Source organism: Anolis carolinensis, chromosome 1 (genome assembly GCF_035594765.1).
Source record: "Anolis carolinensis isolate JA03-04 chromosome 1, rAnoCar3.1.pri, whole genome shotgun sequence".
Lineage (NCBI taxonomy): Eukaryota > Metazoa > Chordata > Lepidosauria > Squamata > Dactyloidae > Anolis > Anolis carolinensis.
In genome coordinates, this window is record NC_085841.1 from 39,429,553 (window position 1) to 39,451,596 (window position 22,044).

At 42.2% G+C, this 22,044-nt stretch overlaps 1 protein-coding gene and 1 long non-coding RNA gene across 2 annotated transcripts in view; one reads left to right on the forward strand and one right to left on the reverse strand.

Moving 5' to 3' along the window:
• The window catches only part of itpkb (inositol-trisphosphate 3-kinase B), a 98,722-nt gene extending 81,802 nt beyond the window's left edge, over positions 1–16,920 (reverse strand). Inside the window, exons 1-2 of the mRNA XM_062972867.1 lie at positions 16,539–16,920; positions 1,339–3,836 (exon numbers count right to left, since the gene is read on the reverse strand). Coding sequence (XP_062828937.1) covers positions 1,339–3,678 — 2,340 coding nt within the window. The 5' untranslated portion in view covers positions 3,679–3,836; positions 16,539–16,920. The remainder of the gene's footprint in view (positions 1–1,338; positions 3,837–16,538) is intronic.
• Positions 7,660–12,298, forward strand: LOC134296871 (uncharacterized). The gene is made up of 2 exons (XR_010003698.1): positions 7,660–8,677; positions 9,652–12,298. It is a non-coding gene; the product is annotated as an uncharacterized LOC134296871 (long non-coding RNA).
• Positions 16,921–22,044: the final 5,124 nt, after the last annotated feature.

Below are 22,044 nucleotides of genomic sequence, written 5' to 3' on the forward strand. Positions count from 1 at the left end.
CATAGGGCTTAATATCTATCTATCTATCTATCTATCTATCTATTTCTCTCACACACACTTTTGGATAGTATAAGGAAGGGTTAACATCCCTGTGGTGTTTCTTTTGCTGTCTGTGCCCCTGTTCAGAAGATTTCACCTCACTTTCTGTCCCTGTGATCATTGGATTTTGAAAAATTTTGGCTTGTTGTGGAAACAAGGACTAGTGAGAAAGATTCAATAGAGATACCTTTTTTCCCATGATCACTCTTTCTAGAATGAATTTCCCCTCCGAGGGGTACATTTTTCTCACTTCCTGTTGTCTCACTCCCGTTCTTAATTAGGAGTCATTCACAAGTCAGGGACTGCCTGTACACACTTACTTGCGAGTACGTCCAACTGGCTTCACTTGGAGTTACTTCCAAACAGACATCAATACGATTGTTTTATAAGTCATCTCTATTTCATTTTGTGCCCTCTAAGAGTATGATGCTCTCTAAAGATGCCGTTATTTCACCAGTGAGTCACAGGGCGAGAAGCCAAGATGGGCAGATGGTCCATTTCACAGTCATCCCTCAATGAACCTTCAAAGAATCCCTGTTAAGAACTGATGTTGCAACTCTGCTCTCTAGCCTTAATATGTTTGAGTCCTTCCCATCACCAAACTCCTTAAACATTTCTAGTACATCATGGTCATACAGACTTACCTGGGCCTGACACCTTAGAGTAAAAATACAGATAAATAACCTTTCACTGTTAACAAAATGAAGCTCTGCAGGACAAGCCAGCCACAGGAAAAGTTAAGGGATTATGAAGTGAAAAAGTAAGCAACAAACTTAAAAAATAAAAGGGGGAGGAAGGTATTTCTTGCCAAATTAATTACAGCTATTGAGAGGCATTTTAATGCCCAAAAATGTGAAGAGGGTAAGCAGGGAAGTGCCAACTGCCTGTGAAAGGAGCGGCATGTTTAGCTTAGAGAAGAGAAGGTTGAGAGGGCACTTGCTAGCCGTGTTTAAATATGTGAAGGATGTCATATTGAGAAAGGCTTGTTTTCTGCTGTTCCAGAGACTAAGCAATGGAACAATGGATTCAAACTACAGGAAAAGAGATTCCATCTTAGTACTAGGGAAAACTTCCTGACAGTAAGACAGTAAGAATATGCTGCCTGGGAGCATGGTGGAGTCTCCTTCTCTGGAGGTTTTTAAATCAGAGGCAGGGTGGCCATCTGTCGGGAGTGCTTTGATTATGTGTTCCTGTATGGCAGGATGTCCTTTGTGGTCCCTTCCAATGCTATGATTCTATGGCAAAGAGCAGATAACATTTCCTGCGCTTGGCTAAGGGTTACATTAGCTGAAGACTTACCACTCTGGGCTTCTCTAAGGTCTGTAGGAAGGCTGGATTCTGATCCAAGGAGCGCTCCGGGTCACTAGAGATGTCTTCCTCTGATTCTTCCCAGGAAGAGGAGAAGCCAGTAGAGGAAGCCGAGGAAGATGACAGTTTCCTACCAGGGTTGGTCCTTTGAGGAGTTCCTCCAGTCTCTTCCTCCTCCTGAGCACCCAAGTCAGTCACAATGACAGCTGGGATGCTGCCACTGCCGCCTCCACAGCACTTCTCCCCTTCCAGCTGAAGATCCCCCTGCTCCTCCACTCCTGACAACATCCTGAGCGGGTCTCCAGGGCTGGCTCCGTTGGCTTCAGCCATGGGTAGTTCAGAGCGCTGCTCAAGCGGTGCCGTCTCCTGCTGCTGCTGTTTCTTCACCAAAACGAGTGGGCAGCTGGTGCCCTCAGTCCTGGAGAGGCGAGGCAGGCCTCCAAGGGGCTCTTCAGCGGCACTGGAGCCCTGCCCTTCGCCAAAGCCGCGCCTCCCTTCCTCGCCACCCAAGCAGCTCAAAGCTTTGCACGACCCTCCTGGAAGACGTGCCGCCACCTCCTCACTTGCCTGGATCCCAGTGCCGAACCTCAACATAGACACTTCCTGAGTCCCCAGGACCCTCTGGGCTCCTTCTTGCTCTCTAGACCTCCCTGCCTCACATTTCCCTGCCTGGACCCCCACCAACTGCAACGTGTGAGCCCCCAGGACCCTCTGGGTACTATCCAACTCTTTGGATTCTGCAAGAGACCTCATCTCACCTTTACCTGCCTGGATGCCAGTAGATACTATGAGAGTTCCCTGGGCACTGTCGGGCTCTCTAGACTCCCCAGGAGACCTTGCTTCAACTTCACCTGCCTGGTCCCTGGTGCTGACCCTCACCACTGGCATACTGTTAGCTCCTTGGATCCTCTGGGCTCCCTCCAGCTTTCTAGTCTCCTTTGACAACCTCATCTTGTCTTCACCTCCTTGGTCCCCTGTGCTGAGCCTTATTGCAGGTGCTACATGGGCTCCCTCCAGCTCCCTGGGGTGCCCTGAAAACCTCACCTTGTCTTCCCCTGCCTGGATCCCAGTGTCAACCATCAACGCAGGCACTCTCTGCTCCTCCTGGGCTCCCTGTCGCACGCCTAGACACCTCACCCCACCTTTACGTGCCTGGATCCCAGTGCAGACCTTCAATGTAGGCGCTATGTGAGTTTCTTGGGCGCTGTTGGATTCTCTGAATTCTCCAGACCTTGCTTTGCCTTCTTCTGCCTGGTCCTTGGTGCTCACTCTCACTACTTGGGTCCTCTGGGTTTCCTCCAGTTCTCTGAATTCCCTTGACAACCTTATCTTGCCTTCACCTCCTTGGTCCTCAGTGCTGATTCTTATTGCAGGTGCTACATGGATCCTCTGGGCTCCCTCTGGCTCCCTGGGTTGCCCTGAAAACCTCACCTTGTCTTCCCCTGCCTGGACCCCAGAGTTGAAGCTCAATGTAGGTGCTTTCTGGGCTTCCAGAGACCTCACCTCACCTTCACCTGCCTGGTCTTTGGTGCTGACCCTCACTGGCTGTGGTGTTTGAGCCCCATGGATCCTCTGGGCACCCTCTAACCTCCTAGACCCCCCGGGAGACCTTGCTTCGCCTTCTCCTGCCTGGATCTCACCAACAAGCCTCGCGTCTGCTGCGGCCTGAGTCCTTTGGACCCTCTGGGCGCCCTGTTGCTCTCCAGGGGACTTCACTTCCTGGGCCCGGATGCCCACCCTCAAGACAGACACCGCCTGGCCCCTCTGGGCGCCCTCCAAGTCTCTGGGCCCTCTTGGAGACCTGGCTTGGGCTTGGCCTCCCTGGTCCGCGCTGAAGACCCTCAAGGCAGGGCTCTTGGCCTCCTCCTGGTCCTTCTTTGGGGCGGGGGGGCTGGGCGTCCCCCTCCTCGCCCTCCTCCTCTCCGGGCGGGGGCTCCTGAGCACGAAGGGCGCCCCGGCCGAGCTCTGCGCCTGGATGTGCGCCTCGAAGAGCCCCACTTTCTGCGTGACCTGCACGTGCTGCAGCTCCCGCGGCAGGGAGGGCGAGGGCGAGCGGCTGTGCGGGGCGGCCCAGCGGGGGCTGCTCAGGCGCCGCGGCGAGGGCTTCTCCCCCTGCTCCTCCTCCTCCTCCTCGCCGGGCACCGCGGGGAAGAGGAAGGCGGAGGGCGAGACCGTGCTGCTGCTGCCGGTGCTGCTGCTGCTGAGCGGGGAGTACGCGCTGGGCCCCGCCGCCGCCACCACCGCCGCCGCCTTCTTGCTGCGCCCGTCCTCCTCTTCCTCGCCGCTCTTCATGATCACCAAAGTGTTGAGAGCGTAGCAGGACACGGCCATAGTCGGGGCTCCGGCCGCCCGGGCGCAGGTTCCGCTCCGTCCTCGCTTCCCTCGCCTCCTTCCTCCTTCTCCTCCTTCTCTCCGATCAACTCCGAGGCAGCATCGCCCGCAAGCAGAGAGGCGCACCAAGGCCCTCCGTCCCGCTGCTCCATAAAACACTGCAGAGAGAAGAGTACACAGGCAGAACAGAGTGAGCGCGGGAAAAAAGCGAGCGAGCCCCGATTGGCAGAGCTGATGCCAAGGGGCGGGACTTCGGAATGGGAGGCGTGGCCAGAGTGGCTCTGAGTCTCAGTCAGTCTCACTCAGGCATGGGCAAACTTCGCCCCTCCGGGTGTTTTGGACTTCAACGCCCACCGTTCCTAACAGCCTTCAAACTCCCGCAAGTCCTAACAGCCTACCGACTTCCCTGGAGCCAGGGTTGATTTATGTTTTCCGGGCTGTATGGCCATGTTCTAGAAGTATTCTCTCCTGACGTTTCGCCCACATCTATGGCAGGCATCCTCAGAGATTGTGAGGTATGGAGAAACTCAGCCAGTAAGGTTTTTATAGCCGTAGCCAGAAAAAAATTTCGGGGTTTTGTTTTTTTTGAAAATTTCGGGGGGGGGGGTTGAACCCCTAGCACCCCCCACCCCCGCTACAAACCTATCAATATCTGCTTGAGATATGTTTTGCGTCTCATAGATTTAGCATGGGGATTTGGTTAACCAGTTAAAATTCATGAGTAAACCAGGGTTTTTTTAATAATCTGAAAAATTTCGGGGGGGGGGGGTTGAACCCCTAACACACACACATACTCCTCGCTACAGGCCTGTCTGTGGGAAGTCCAGGGTGAGGGAAGAACTCTTGTCAGTTGGAAGCCAGCGTGAATTATGTAGTTAATCATTCTAATTTACACCCTAATTTGCATTTCCCTGGAGCCCCCGATAGCGCAGTGTGCCGGCAGGACTGCTGACTCGAAGGTTGGGTTGCTGACCTGAAGGTTGAAGGTTCGAATCCAACCTGGGGAGAGCGTGGATGAGTTCCCTCTATCACAGGCATGGGCCAACTCTGGCCGTCCAGGTGTTTTGGACTTCAACTCCCACAATTCCTAACAGCCTACCGGCTGTTAGGAATTGTGGGAGTTGAAGTCCAAAACACCTGGACAGCCAGAGTTGGCCCATGCCTGCTCTATCAGCTCCAGCTCTATACCGGGACACGAGAGAACAAGGATGGTAAAAACATCAAAACATCCGGGCGTTCCCTGGGCAATATCCTTGCAGACGGCCAATTCTCTCAAACCAGAAGCAACTTGCAGTTTCTCAAGTCGCTCCCGACACAGGGAAAAAAAGACTTCCCTGACCGCATAGGGAGGCTGATGAAGAAACACAACCTACAAACCTATCTGCACACCCACTAAGAAAATCCAAAAATTGCTAAGTTCTGCAAAGAGGGATCCTCTCACCTCCGCAGGAGTCTACCCTATACCGTGCAGCTGTGGACAAGCTACACAGGGGCCACCCAACGCAGCAGCATTGCCCAAACAGGAATCAAGGATCATGAAAGGCACTGCAGACTGATTCAACCAGAGAAGTCAGCCATAGCAGAGCTCTTGATGAACCAACCTGGACACAGAATATTATTTGAGAACACAGAAATGCTGGACCACTCTAACAACCCCGATGTCAGACTACACAGAGAAGCCATTGAAACCCACAAGCGTGTGGACAATTTCAACAGAAAAGAGGAAACCATGAAAATGAACAAAATCTGGCTACCGGTATTTTAAAAAAATCTCTAAAATCAGGAAAGTAAATAAAGAACAAGACTCAAAAACAGGGAAATTCCAGATAAGAAACAATCAGGGCCAGCTAACACCTCCCAACAAAGGATTTCTCAGGGCAGGAAGCAGCCAAGCTTTGAAACTGCAAGGCTATTCAATCCTAATGAAGGTGGCCAATTGCAACGTTCACACTTGCCTCAAACAGACAAGAGTTCTTTCTCCCACCCTGGACTTTCCACAGATATATAAACCCCTCTTGCTTAGTTTTCAACAGACCTCACAACCTCTGAGGATGCCTGCCATGGATGTGGGCAAAACGTCAGGAGAAAATGCTTATGGAACATGACCATACAGCCCAGGTCTCACTTCTGTTCTCAGTAACTTAAGGCCCCATCTTCACTGTCATATAATACAGTTTCAAACTATGTTCATTATGTGGTCAGTGTAAATTCATATAATACAGTTCAATGCATTATACGGTTTACACACTGACCATATAGTTTCAAGCTGCATTATACATTCACTGTAGATTCATATAATACAATTCTAATATATTATATGGTCTACACTAACCATGTAATTTCAATCTTAATTTTATGGTCAGTGTAGATTCATATCATACAGTTCAATGTATTATGTGGTCTACACTGATCATATAGTTTCAAACTGCATTACATGTTCAGTGTAAATTCATATCATACAGTTCAATGCATTATACACTACACTGACCATAGAATAGAGTTTCAAACTGTATTATATGGTCAGTGTAGATTCATATAATAACAACAACAACAACCTTTGTTTATATACTGCTCCATCTCCCATGGGGACTCCATTTTAATATATTATATGGTCCAGATGAACCATATAATTTCAAACTGCATTATAAATTCAGTATAATCATCATCATCATCATCATTTTTATTTATATACCACCTTATTTCCCAAAAGGATTTGGGGCAGCTTACAACATAAATAAATACAATTCATAATATATGCAAAATAAATAATAAGTCAATATAAGAAAAAACAAAATAAAACAAAATAGACAGATTAAACAAACAGTATAAAACATTAGTGGAAACACACACAGTGATTCCAATAAATTAATTAAAAGCCAAAATACCTTACATTATATGAATGTATATTCATATAATTTTAATATATTATATGGTCTACATTAACCATATAATGTCAAACTGCATTATATTATACTGCAGTGTAGATTAATATAATACAGTTCAATGCATCATATGGTCTACACTGACCATATAGTTTCAAACTGCATTATATGTTTAGTATAGGTTCATATAATAGAATTTTAATACATTATATGGTCTATACTGACCCGAGAATACAGTTTCAAACTGCATTATATGGTCCGTGTAGAGTCATACAATTACAGTTCAAGGCATTTTATGGTCCACACTGATTATATTATTACAGTGTCAAGCTGTGTAGATGGGGCCTGAGGGTCCATTATACATTGTAAAATTAATCCCATTTTGACACACTATTTGAAGTCCATGGCTTAATGTTATGTGGTTGAGTTAGTTGTACAGTAGGTATTGATTTATATCCTGCTTTTTTTCCTCTTAAAGAGAATGAAAGCACTGAACAGCGGTAAAACCCATGCCATAAACAATTAATAGTCTTTCAAAGACTAAACATTAAAATGAATTCACCTTGGTACTATCTAAAATGAATAATTACAACTATTGAAAGCATGAAAACCAATGTAAAATATGGTATATAGTTTTGGTGAGACCCTAGTATTTTTGGGCAAAGAAGGCTAAAGGCTTTGCAAAACGATAACTGCCATGATCCTAAAGCACCGAGGCTGGGAAGTTACAGTGCACTATTAGGCAGAGAAGGGGAAAGACCTTGCAGATGATTCCATAGCATTGAGCCATGGCAGTTAAAGTGGTGTCAAACTGTATTCATTCTACAAGAGAAATGAACCCAAGGATTCGGGTTGTCGGGTTACAACTTCCAAGCAGACCCAGTGCTAGGAAGTGCAATTCAACTATATCTGGGAAACCTCACAAAGACCATCTCCTTTACACCTCCTCCTTTCGCAATAACCTTCAATGAGCAATCATGTCATTTGCTTCCAGCCCCCCATGACAATATTTAAATTATATACAGTTCCATAATATTTAGGTTACATTTAGCAATAATGACACTGGTTCAGAGCTTGCAAACATGAGCATTACATTACTTATAAACCACAACTTCCTGATTCCCCCAGAAAGCAGAGCCAAATGAAACAATCAGGGCCAACTAATACCTCCCAACAAAGGATTCCCCCAGGCAGGAAGCTGCAAGGCTTTTCATTGCTAATCAAGGTGATTAATTGCAACATTCGCACTTGCCTCCAACAGACAAGACCTTCCATAGATATATAAACCCTACTTGCCTAGTTTCCAATACACCTCACAACCCCTGAGGATGGCTGACATAGATGTGGGCAAAACATCAGGAGAGAATGCATCTGGAAAATGGCCATACAGCCCAGAAACTCACAGCAACCCAGTGATTCCGGCCACAAAAGCCTTTGACAATACAGAGCCAATTGTGCTACTAGCTGGAGGATTCTGGAAATTGTAAAACTGCAACTCCCATGACCCCATAGTATTGAGCCATGGCAGTCCAAATGGTGTCAAACTGTATTCATTCTACAAGAGAAATGAACCCAAGGATATACAGTTAAGAAATGGTTATTGAGCCAAACAAATTCCATCTTGAGTAAACATATATTGGAATAAATGTGCTATAAACAGGATCTTTTAATTGCCCACGAAGAAATGAATAAATATGGGAGGAGTAGTGACTATCTTAAAGGAATATAAAGAAGTATGAAAGAGGAGGCCTGAACTGTCCTGCTCAGTGATAACCGGTTTTCAGTGCTATGAATCACTCCTAAAACATGAGAAATTGTGAACAACGGTTTTGAAAATGTTCAGCATAAATATCTCATAAGAATGGCCAAAGCAAGCAGAGGATCCCAACCTACAAGTAGTCTATAGCCTGGAATGCTGCATTAAAGATGAAGTGTTGCAAGTGGAGGCTGTGAAACTTCTCATTTAAACTAAGGAAAATAAAAGAAAGAGAATTTCTATTCATCACAATGACCCTGTGGAAAATAATGATAACTGCCTTATGCATAGGACTTGGGTATGAAGAAAATTATAGAGGATAGAGACTGATATGGGAAGTCCAGCTTTGAAGCTAATGAAAGTAAGGTTATGGAATTGCTTTTGGTACTACAGTATACAATGAATGCAGTTTGACACCACTTTAATTGCCATAACTCAGTGCTATGGAATTCTAGAAGTTGCAGTTTGGTGAGGCAGAAGGCTATAACACTGAGCTATGGCTCTTATGTCCCAAAAGTCTTCACATAGAGGAAAAGTTTAAACACTCCAATTATATTAAATATTTAATATTTTAAGTAGTAACATATTTAATATTTTTTAAAGTTCAGCATTTAGTATTTGCAATATTTGAGTATTTAATATTTGAAATATTTGAATATTTTATATTAGTAATATTTTAGTATTATTTTAATATTTTATATTTTATACTTTCAGATTTACAACTTGTAAAGAATATTCTGATGAAATCATAATGCATATTTTGTATATAAAGGTACATTTAGCTACAATTAATTCTTCACTGCAGATCCACCCTAAGAAAGGAAAACCAGGTGAAGAAAACAAAAACTTAGCAACAGGGGATAACAACATGGCATGTTGAAAGTTGCTATGGTTTAGTGGTTTCGGTGTCGGATTAGGACACTGAGACATAACAGTGCAAAAAAATCACTGCTCAGCCATGGAAACCCACTGAGGGACTTTCTGCAAGTTCCAATTTCTCTGTATTTGAGGAACGCAATGGCAAATAAATAATAAATAATGTTAGGAAAATCCTGGGACAAAGTAGCTATAAATCAGAGTTTACTTGAAAGCACAGAATAACAACAGTATGGCATAGCAGCATCACCTGGGCAAGGACCTGAGAAGTTATAGGAAGGATTACTGGGAGACTTGCCAATTCAATGGAGCACTAATGCTTGACATGAAAAGGAGAGCCATAACAGGAAGCACAGGAAGACTAAGGAACCAGAGCTCCAGAGTATTACTTTGAAGTTATTATTTTACACTTTATTTGTTCACAGTTTTTAAATTTGAATCTCTGTCTCATGCAAACAGGTGGGGAGCCTGTAACACTCCAGATATTGCTAGTCTCCATCTCCCACCCACCATCATCACTGGCCATACTGGCTGTGGCTAATGGAAACTGAAGTCCAACAACATCCAGAGGAGTACATATTATGGACCTCACCCAATTGGTTTGTAGCTTTTTGAATCTAAGTTGTTGGACAGTTTACTGCAGGGTTTTCCAAACTGTGTATTGCAACATGTTAGTGTGTTATCTGCAGTGTGTAGGCGTGTCATGCGAACGTAACAAGAAATGACAAACATCTTGGAAATGTATGTTTTTAAAACACATAACTGAAATGCTTACATGAGATATGTTGTGACCATATATATTTTGATCTTACAATGTATGTATGTGTCGGTATCTCTTACATGGGGTTGATTCAACCTTCAATTTGATAGTAAAAATGAATAACTGTGTCACGAACTGATGCATGTCTCAAATGTTTGAAAAGCTCTAGTGAGTTCCTGTATACACATATAGTAAGAATGTCCTGCCAAATTTAATGGCATTTATTTTTGACATAAGTTTCAGCTGCATGCATCCTTTACCAGAATATACATGTTATGCATGCACATGGGTATACTGTGCTGCTTGTGGCATCTGTTGCTACTGACTCTTCATTCAAGTATAGAAAAGTTTATTTAGCGCCTTTAAGTCTAATATGAAAGGTCTCCCACAAATTACAGTAATCAATGCCTTTTTTATGCTGACCTTTATGCAAGGAACTGTCAACAGCAATAACAAGTTTCTTGATAATTTACTATTCTTTGGAAATGTTTGCTGGACAGATTGCAGAAATCTGAGTAAAGTAACTCATATATGAATCAGCTAAGGCCAAAATCATACGTGTTTAGATAACAGCAAACTACATAAAATTGAAGGGGACTGACGTGTAAGAGTGGACTAGCCAGTTACAAAATATTTCTTCTATAAGAGAGTCATTTGGCTGAATATCTCATTCAGCATACAGAGCCTGAGATTATGATTCCTCTATAGTCAATTTTTTTAAATAACCAGTACCCCTATTCCTGTGATCCTGTTCATGATCACCTAAAATGAAATAATGAGCTCTTGCTACACTTGCTTTCCTACTCAAAATCAAAGTGATTGAAGAACAGGAAACAAGTTTAATTTTCTTTGCATTTTCCGTAAACACTGACAGGAGTGGTGTTTGTTAACACTGCATAATAAAGAAGAAAATAGTGAATGTCATGTGTGGTGTTACATTCAAAGTTTTTGGTCCACGGGCATATTATAATGTTGTTTATTAAAGGCAAGGTTTTCAGGGATCTCAGCCCGTTTCCCCAGAAAATGATTTTTTTTACCATGATATTTCCCTATGTTAGCTTGCCTAGTTTTTAGAGTTTTGGTGAGGACACAAGAGAGAGGAGAGGGATTTCTCAGTGGCTGCTCCCAAATTATAGATCTCGCATGTCTTTCTGCCAGCAGACTAAATCTTTTTATTCAGAAAGGTTTTTGGCAACTCACTGGCTACAGAAAAAGGTCTTTTAAGGTTTTTTTTTCTCTCTGATGTATTTTAAAATTGTTTTTAATATTGTTCTCTTCATACAAGTGTTGAAAACTTGGCTTTTCAAACAAGCCTTTGATAATGGCTAGGATAACTACTAACCAGATGACCAAACAATATTGATACCGACTATGGCACTCTGATGCTTTTATCTTGCATTGTGGCTGGGAGGTTATACCTGATCGTATTGCCCATTTTGAATTAGCAGCTATTGCTGTGTTCTATTGAGTGTTTTATTTAATTTGAGTGAAGTTGTTGTAATTTTTGCAAGTGTTATTTATGTTCATTTACACTGTAATTGTTGTTATTATGGATATTTATGTATTTATGTGTTATGGCACGATATGTAAACTGCCCGAGTCCCTTTTTGGGAGATGATGGCGGGTTATAAAGTTTTATTTATATTATTATTATATTTATATATAATACATTTACTTAGCTGTGATTTAATGTTATAAATCAATTTAATTTTTGGTTGTGTCTATTTGCTATTTAGACTATGAACTGCCTTGAATCTCAGGTCCATATGCACTCAGAATTATAACACTATTATTCCACTTTAGTTGCCATGGTTCCTGAGATTGATAGTTTGTGGAGGCGCATTTACAATTCAGAGCCAGAATACTCCAGTGTTTATCAAATTACAAACTCTGAGATTCCATAACTATGGGAATTAAATTGATATTATAGTACTGGAATTCTGTAGTACAAATGGGCCAGTCTTGGAAGAAAGGTAGAGCATACATAAAATAAGGAAACATTGTTGTGACCCAACACTATGGTTGTAATCTCAAGGCCCTTCCACAGAGCCCTATATCCCAGAATATCAAGGCAGAAAATCCCACAATATCTCCTTTGAACTATGTAATCTCAGTTCACACTGCCATAAATTCCAGTTCAAAGCAGAAAATGTGGGATTTTATTCAGCTGTGTGAAAGGGGCCCCAATTGCCTTCTGATCTTGTGGCTGTTTACAACATTTAAAAAAAAACTAGGACACTCTGTTCATCACAGATCTTCTATTTGGCCCTGGGATTATCACTTCATGCAACGGAACTGTATTCTGCCTACAGAGACAGAGACCACAATAAATCTTTGAGTCTTTAAGATGCCACATTCCTCTTTATTGTTTTTGCTATGAGAAACTAATGAGTCTCTCTTTCTTTCGCTCTCTCTCTCTGGAATCTGTAATGATATTACGGTATCTTATGAAGCTCTCACTTCATTGCCTTAACTGTATCCCAGTGAAGCAGGGCAAAGCTCACGTTGTTCCAGCATTTTTAGACTAAAAGTAGCTTGTCTGAGATCACTGTAAGATCACAATTGAAGTCAGAATGGACTCGAAGCAAAACCATAATTTGTAGCCATATTGTTTGGTGAGTATTGCTTTGCTAACCCTAATATGAAATCATTCCATCATCATGCATATTTGCATTAGTTTTGACAGAATTATGCCGCTCTTTAGATCAAGGTGATACCTGTTAAACCAGTTATTTCTTAGTATTGCTTTGTACACGCATGTTGATATCCCCCTCTTACTATCTGTTGTTTTCAAAACACAGTAAACTGTATGCCTTGAAGATAAGTTTGTAAATTATACAAAGTGTGCTGATATTCGCAGTTCCACATGCATGCACACTTCTTACAATTTGACTATTTTTAAATGAATAGATCTACAATTCTATTTATTTCTTCATTTAAATACTGAATTTTTACGTATTTTCTAGAAATTCACCTTTTGCTACTCTAAAAACACCAAGTCCTGTCTGATCTTGGAAGCAAGGTCAGCTCCAGTTATAACTTGGATGGGATACTGCCAAAGAAAAAAAAAGGTGCTGTAAACTTTTTTTCAAAGGAAGGAACTGGAAAAATACCTCTGAATATTCCTCATCTTAAAAAAAAAACTAGATGAAGTTCATAGGGAAGCTATAGGTTAACAGATGACTTGAAGGCATACACACACACTTTTTATAGCCACACAAAGCCTACTGAACCTAACAAGCAAGAGGCATGGGTTTCAGGATCTAATTATTTGGTGTTAAGCAGCTGCCTATGAATGAGAAATTTTCAATTTTTTATTTTAAAGCTGGGAAATTCTAGAACCAGTGATTTTTTTAAAAAACTATCTTTCCCAAGCACCCCTGAATGTCTCCTTAAAAAGAGAGTGGGAAGTCTGAGTGTGTCCAAATGTGGAGGAAGGTAATGTATGCTGGATATTTTGTAAACATGCCAGCTATAGCTGTGTGTGTTTTATGTACAATCTAAAGCCTAGTGGCAAAATCTCCAGTGGTCCATTAGGGAAAACGACACTGCCGCTCCTCAGGCAATTTTTCAAAATATTGTTACTGGGTGCCCTTTGTCCTATTCAAAAGACCCATAAATGAAAACTTCTCCAGTTCATACAGTCCTGAAATTTGGGTTGTCTTCAAAGTAAGTTTTTTTTCCAAAAGAGGAAGTATTTTATAGGTGCAAATACATTTACATGTACTACTTATCTAAGTCATTTTTATTATCCTGCTCATCACCGAAAATGGAGTCCCCGGTGATGCAATAGATTAAATCTTTGTGCCGGCAGGACTGCCAGCCACCAGGTTGGTGGTTCGAATCTGGGGAGAGCGGGTGAGCTCCTTCTATCAGCTCCAGCTCCCTGTACGGAGACATGAGAGAAGCCTCCCACAGGATTGTAACAGATCAAACATCTGGGCATCCCCTAGGCAATGCCCTTACAGATGGCAAATTCTCTCACACCAGAAGCAACTTGCAGTTTCTTGAGTCACTCCTGACATTAAAAAACCACCCAAAATAACGGAATGTTAAAAAAAATCTCAGGAACTTTTAACCAAGGTTTAGGAAGCTTGTTTTTAAAAAGAACCACATCTGCTACAGAAATGCAAAAGAAATAGAGAGAAAGACAGAGAGATAGATGAATTCATATTTTCATTTTAGTTAGCAATAAGTATCTATATCACTTATTGCTAAAGTTAGGATGGTCCAAGTGATCGTGATGATGTTATGTATGAGTTAAAAAAAGGGACAGTGAAGAACGCTGATAGGATGAACATCAGTTAATTTTAAATGTCGGAGGAGAATTCTGTAGATACTGTGGACTGACAGAAAGACTAACACATGGAACCTAGAACAAATCAGGCCTGACATCACACTAGAAACCAAGGTGACTAAAGTGAGGCTATTGTGTTCTGGCCACATCATGAGAAAAAAAAAGACTATAATGTTTAGGAAAGTGATGGGTAATAGGAAAAGAGGAAGATTGCATTCCGGATGGAAAGACGCAATCAAAAACTGTCTGCAAGACCTGAGCAGGGCTGTTAAGGACAGGGCTTGGGGTGCATCTGCAGTAGAAATAATATAGTCCTATAAGTCTGATATTGTTTTAACTGTGATGGCAGAGCCACGGTGGCACGATGGGTGCTGGCTAAACTGTTGACCAAAGATTGGGTTGCTGACCTAAAGGTTGCCGGTTCGAATCTACGAGACAGAGTGAGCTCCCGTCTGTCAGCTCTACCTTGCAGGGACATGAGAGAAGCCTCCCAGTAGCTTGGTAACACATTCAGGCATCTCCTGAACAACGTCTCTGTAGACGGCTAATTTTCTCACATTAGAAGCGACTTGCAGTATGTTCTCAAGTCGCTTCTGACACAATTAAAATAAAACAAAAAAAACCTGTGATGGCTCATTATGACAAAATCATAACAGTTGTAGTTTTACAAGATTTTTAGCCTTCTCTGGCCAAGAGTGTTGGTGCCTCAGTAAACTGCAACTCTTATGATTCCATAGCATTGTGTTATGGCAGTTACAGCTGTGACGAACTGTGACAATTTTTCATTGTCGATGAGGTCTTGGAGTGTAAACTTCCTAGGTTTGCCATATGTTAAACTCGACTTGAAGAGCGTTAACAAAAGTTTCAGAAAGGCACTCCAACAGAATGGGAATCATGTGGGCCACATTATGTCCCTTATTTATTTCCTCTAAGTATCTTAAATCCAGGCCTGGGTTTCAGTTTGGAAACGCAAAGTTTACTTTAAAATGCCTCAGAGGGAAAGCCTCTGTTTCTGTGCATGTGTGTGTATCTTTGTCTCTGCTTCTTAAACTGTGGATCCCAACTCAAATGAGATCTCTTAGCTCAATAGATGGGGTCATGAAACATTTCGCAAGAGTAAAAATTTCTAAACGCCACTCATTAGCACAAACCTGTGCGCAACAACTGTGCAGTGTTTACAGCGGACTCCATAGAAAATGTTTCCGCTGGACTCAACAAAAAGGGGGAAAAAATCAGCCTGTTTAGCAAGCTGTGCAAATGCTGGTTTCATTATTTAGTAAATGGGTTGTTGTGAGTTTTCCGGGCTGTATGGCCATGTTCCAGAAGCATTATTTCCTGACGTTTCGCCCACATCTATGGCAGGCATCCTCAGAGGTTACGAGATATATTGGAAGAACTAAAACAGATGCCATTGAAATCCACAAGCACGTGGACAATTTCAACAGAAAGGAAGAAACCATGAAAATGACCAAAACTGGCTACCAGTATTAAAAAAAACTCTAAAATCAGAGCAGTAAATAAGGAGCAACACTCTGAAAACAGAAGAATTACAGACACGAATCAATCAGGGGCAGCAAACACCTCCAAACAAAGGATTCCCCCAGACAGGAAGAAGCCAGGACATGAAGCTGGTATGGCCATTAATGTTGTAATTAATCAAGGTGATTATTTACAACATTCACACTGGCCTCCAACAGACAAGAGTTCTTTCTCCCACCCTGGACCTTCCACAGATATATAAATCTCCTTTGTTTAGTTTTTCCAATATACCTCATAACCTCTGAGGATGCCTGCTATAGATGTGGGCAAAACGTCAGGAGGAAATGCTTCTGGAATATGGTCATACAGTCCGGAAAACTCACAACAACCCTGTGATTCTGGCCATGCAACATATTCAGGAAATGTTTGACTTTTATACTGATTTTATATATACCTGGAGATTGGAGTCAAATAAATGTTCCTCGAGTGGAAATAGGTTGAGAGTGGAAAGAGTTTGAGTGTGAAAGGAGTTGAAGAAGCAAGCCCTGATCTCCAGTGCGGAATGAATGCAGGTTGAGCCTACTTTCACTGTCATGGCTCAAGGGTAGGGATTAGGGAAGCATAAAGTTGGAGATTGATCAGGTCTTTGGCCTCTTCGGTTCCAAGAGGGGTGGTGCCTCCCCAAAGAGGATCCCCTAACACTGAGCCTGGCAGTGAAGGAGTAGATAGATGCACCTGGGCTCGACCCTGCAAAGCAAGAGGAGAGGCGGACGGGGCGGAGAAAGAAAGGGGGACTTTGGCCTGCCTTACCTGCGCCAGAAGCAGCAGCAGCAGCAGCAGTGCGGGGTCACATCTCTCCAGGAACAAATGCGGCGCAAGACGCACGGGAAGGAAGGAAGGCTCCAGATCCAGGCTGATCCTCTTCACACACCCCTTTGGTCCACGAGAAGTTTGCTGCCCGTTCCAGGCAGAGGGCAGTCCTTCTTGCTGGCTGTCTCCGCAGGGCTGGTCTTGTTTGAATGCTCCTTTTCCGCTGCTGCCGCCTCCTCCTCCTCCTCCTCCTCCTCCTCCTCTAGCCTGTGTTTGTTGAATGTGCAGGAGAAGGAGGAGGGAGAGAAAGAGGGAGGGAGGGGGTCGGAAAGCAGGAAGGAAGTTGCGAGCCTGTCTGGGGTTGAACTCAGCGGAACAAGTTCCTTTTCTTTCTTTCTTTTTTCTTCCCCCCCCCCCCCTCTACTCTTTTCTATTGCTTGGCAGGACCAATGGAGGGAAACACTAACCAAAAGAAGAAGAAGAAGAAAAAGTTTCCATTGTTAGCTTCAGCTCTGAACTAAACCGACTCCCATCTTTGTGGGTTAAAGATACGTCCTCCCCCTTTTTCCACCCCCTCCCGCGGCTTCTGACTGTATGTAGAACTTTGCTACAGTTATCTTTTTTTTAAAAAATAAACCTAGTCACTCAAACAACCCCGAGTTCCTTTTCACAGAAAAGCAGGACGAGAGATCCCTTGCTTTGGCTTGTCACGGGTTTCCGCAAACGGTCAAGAAGAAGACTATCCCAAGGAACAGCAACTGCACTTTTGTTTTTTAAAGTCTTCCTAACTTTAATATGTATACAATTCTAGCTTGCTCTACAAAAGGGACAACATCTTACAAGGGAAATTGTTAACCTACATCAGTGGTTCTCAACCTGTGGTCCCCAGATGTTTTGAAAACCACTGACCTTCAGGGAACTGATCCAGACCGACTTAGAAAACACAGAAATGAAATCTGTAGAATGATTGGTTCAAATGGGCCCTCAGTGCAATTGGCTTCTATATAGACAGCTGCAGGAGAAATTGAAAGAACAACTCAGAACCTTAGGCTTCCAGACTATGAAGACATGGTTTGATGTGGCAATGTTCCAGAAACCAAAAGGACTTACTATATATAATATATATATGTATATCTACTGACTTGGTACACGGGAAGAGGAAGTAGTAAATTACTCCATGGCTAGATGGGCTCAAAACATAGGCCAAGAGATGATTTATCGTGTCAGAAGCGAACTGAGGGTACAGTTGTATTTTAAAACACATAGTTTTAAAACTTAGCATTATACTAAATGTCCTTTGACCAGTAGCTGGTCACTTGGAGTGCCTCTGCTATTGCTATAAGAAGATCCTCCATTGTGCATGTGCCAGGGCTCAGAGTGCATTGTTATAGGTGGTCTGTGGTTTGCTCTTTTCCACACTCTCATGTCGTGGACTTCACTTTGTGGCTCCATTTCTAAATATTGGCTCTGCATCTCGTGGTGCCAGAGCTCAATCTGTTCAGCGCCTTCCAAGTCGTCCAGTCATCTGTGTGCCCAGGACGGAGTCTCTCATCCGGCATCAGCCACTGATTGGGGTTCTGGGTTTTAGCCTGCCACTTTTAAACTCTCGCTTGCTGAGTTGTTCCTGCAAGTATCTCTGTAGATCTTAGAAAACTATTTCTTTATTTAAGATGTTGGCGTGCTGGCTGGAGATGTCACTGCCGTGGTCCTTTCATTGCTGGCTGCTACTCCCGACGGATGTCAGGTTGTGCAATATTGGCTAAACAGTTTAATTTCTCCAGTGGTGTGGGGTGTAGACATCCTGTGATAATGCAGCATGTCTCATTAAGAGCCACATCCACTATGTTCCACACTGGGCATGCGTATTCAGTAGCAGAGTAGCAAAGTGCAGGGCAGATGTCTTTATTGTATCTGGTTGTGATCCCCAGGTTGTGCCAGTCAGCATTCACATGATATTATTTCTAGCACCCAATTTTTGCTTGTCCTTGTAAGTCAGAACATGGTCCAGGGTAACTCCCAAGTATTTTGGTGTGCTACAATGCTCCAGTGGGATTCCTTCCTAGGTAATCCTCAGAGCTCAAGATGCTTGGCTGTTCTTAAGGTGAAAAGCACGTGTCTGTATTTTAGATGGATTAGGAATCAACTAGTTTTCCCTGTAATAGGCAGTAAGTAAAGCTTCAGAGAGCTTCTGTTCAACCATTTCAAAGCTCCCTGCTTGGGCAGTGATGGCACTATCATCAGCATAGATGAATCTTTCTGTCCTTTCTGGCAGTGGGTGATCATTTGTTAAACATCAATGTTAAACATTGATGGAGTGAGCACGCTCCCCTGAGGCAGGCATTCTCTTTTTGTCATTTACTTATCTGGCCCTGGAATTCAACAAAAAAGCTCCTGTTTTGTAGTAGACTTTCTATGAGGCGGGTGAGGTGGTAGTACTTTGTGATATTATAAGTTTTTCTCAAAATACCAGATAAAAGAGATAAAAATGACCCAATAGTAAAAGCACAACATGCTGAAACCTGAAGGAAAATATCTTCAGAATGCATCCACGTTGGTATCTCCCTCCAGAGAGATTAGCAAAGACGTACAACTGCACCAACAAATGTTGGAAATGTGGAAAAGAAAAAGGCATATTTAACCACACATGGTGGACATGCAACAAAGCAAAAAAGTTACTGGACTCAGATTCATGTGTATCTTGAAAAAAAAAATAAACAAAAACTTTAAAATGATACAACACTTGTAGCTTTTGAACATGCCAGATGAAGAATTAGAAAGGAAATTAGGGGAAAATTGTTTTACATGACAGTGGCAGCTTTAATAGTGTATGCCAGATATTGGAAAACCTCAGAGATACCTCCCTTAGAAGAATGGGAAAAATATATTACAGATTTGCTAATAATGGATAAAATAACTACTCTTGAGAGGAGAATTATTAGAGACTTTTGTTAATGAATGACAACCAGTAATTCAACATCTTTTTAAAAAGTATAATTAAACTAAAAATGTACATCGGAGAGCCTATAAAACTGTAGACAAGGAGGAAGTGGATATTAATTGAGAGCCGAAGATAGTTTTATATGTACTATTCAAATAGAAGACAGTAACCCCTTAAAGAAAATGTATTATGTAAGAAATGATGATAATAATAATAATAATAATAATAATAACTTTTTTTTATACCCCATCTCCATCTCATCGAAGAGACTCGGGGCGGCTTACATGGGATCAAGCCCAAGTGGTTACTGTCATAGTAAAAACACATCCAAGTAAAAACAGATCCATAAAAAACAGTAAAATCACATCAATAATAACACAAATAGTTAAAAACCTGAGCAGGCTTTTAACTATTTGTAACTATTAATAAACATTAATAGCTGGAAAAATTTTCACTGTATGCAACAAACACTTAGAAATGTATGACTATTTGAATAAATAAATATTCAAACAGAAAAAGGTCTTCTTTTTATTTTGTAGAGAGATAAAAATGCAAAAGATGCTTTGAGGATTCTGGGGAGACCAGTCAAGTCACAGAAGCTGACTTCCAATTATTGCTTAATGCCCAATTAAGACATTTTTGACTTAGGGCAACGTGATTTTCTAGGGCTGAGAGTGTGGTCCCATCTACACTGACCATTTAATGCAGCTCAAACTGCTTTATACTGTCAGTGTAGAGCAGGCATGAGCAAACTTTGGCCCTCCAGGTGTTTTGGACTTCAACTCCCACAATTCCTAATAGTTGAGAGTTGTGGGTGTTGAAGTACAAAACACGTGGAGGGCCAAAGTTTGCCCATGTCTGGTGTAGACTCAAATAATGGTGTAGACTCAAATAGTGTACCTGTATTGAGCTGCATTATATCAGTCTACACTGACCATAGAATGCAGTTCGATCTGCATTAAATGTCAGTGTAGATGGGGTTTGTGAGATTTGCCTAAGGTTACCTGTTGCGTTTTTATGGCCAAGTAGGTGATATGAGCCCTGGTCTCCAGAGTCATAGGCTGGATCTACACTGCCATGTAATGCAGTTTCAGAATGCAGATTTGAACTGGATTATATGAATCTATGCTGCCATAGTGCAATTAATCTGTATTCTGAAACTCAACTATATGGCAGTGTAGATCCAGCCATAGTCCAACACTAAAGCCACTATGCCCCACTGAATCCAAACACAGCAAAGTTTATCTTCAATAATGCCTTAACTATAGGCAGAGCCAGGAGAAGGACAGAGAATTTTATTATAATGGGATTTTTTTGCAAAATGTAGCTTTTATGCAATCACAAGAGCAACAAGGAGGTGATAATAAAGCATGCTAGCTATCTTGGAAGTTTAACTTGCATTCTGCATTCCAGAGTTTAGTAAAGTTATTGTTTTTTCTTCTTCTTCTTAAACACCCTGGAAACCTGTGATCCAAGAAAGAGAGTTTCCCAAAGTTGGTCTTAGAAAAGTCACTACAACTAGTACTACTACTGATAATAAATTTTGTTTGTTACCCATCTCTCCCTATTGCTCTTATATCCCCGTATCACCTCCCTGTCTTCCCTGTGATTACATAAAAGTTGCCTTTCTCAAAGAAATCCCTTTATAATAAAATTAGAATTTGGAAATTAAAAGCAAGCTAGAATTGCATGCACAGTTACAAATAATCACCCCCTCAAAGTGGGAAAAATAATGCAAAATGAACTGTAGTGCAGTGTTGGTGCCCATTCTGGTTTGTGGTCAGGCTTGGGGTGAGCAAGGGGCAAAATGTGTTATTAAGAGAGGGAGGGAGGGAGGGAGGGAGGGAGAGAGAGAGAGAGAGAGAGAGAGAGAGAGAGAGAGAGAGAGAGAGAGAGAGGACATTCACACTTTCATACACGGACTGGTAGGCACTCAGTGAGGCATTTACTTTGGCAACTGCTGTCTTAAACCCAATCCAAATGGATCTACCTCTACTGATGTTATAATGACATAACTTGGGAAGGCAAACTTTTCCCTTTCTAAAAATGAATTTTGTGATACACAACCCCACATTTTTTTTCCTGGCACCACTGTTGTCATTGTTAGCAACCTGCTGCAGAGAGAGAAGTGACACTTCATGTACCACTTTATCGACTCAACTGGAACTAACTGCAGCTTGGCTTCTGCTTCTTCAAAATAGTCTCCTCATAATCATCCCATTTAAACTACAGAGAACTGAAAAGCCTTAGAACTGGAATTTATTGATTTTTCTCATCCCTTCCTATACATTTTATTTATGTTATTGCATCTTTTACATCTACACTAGTGCCTTCTGCTTAACAGACCTCAGAAAAGCTGCATTTGGCCTACAGCTCCCAGAATTTCCCAACCTACATTGTTATTATTTATTATTAGAAGAAAGGAGCAAGAAGAGAGGCTGGATATAAGAGACCAAAGAAGTTTAAACATGGAAATTTTATTTTTTTTAATCCATTTTATATTTATTTTGGAAGAACTAATGTGTAACCAGTTTGTCATTTTGGACTGCACCAGCCAGAATACACTTG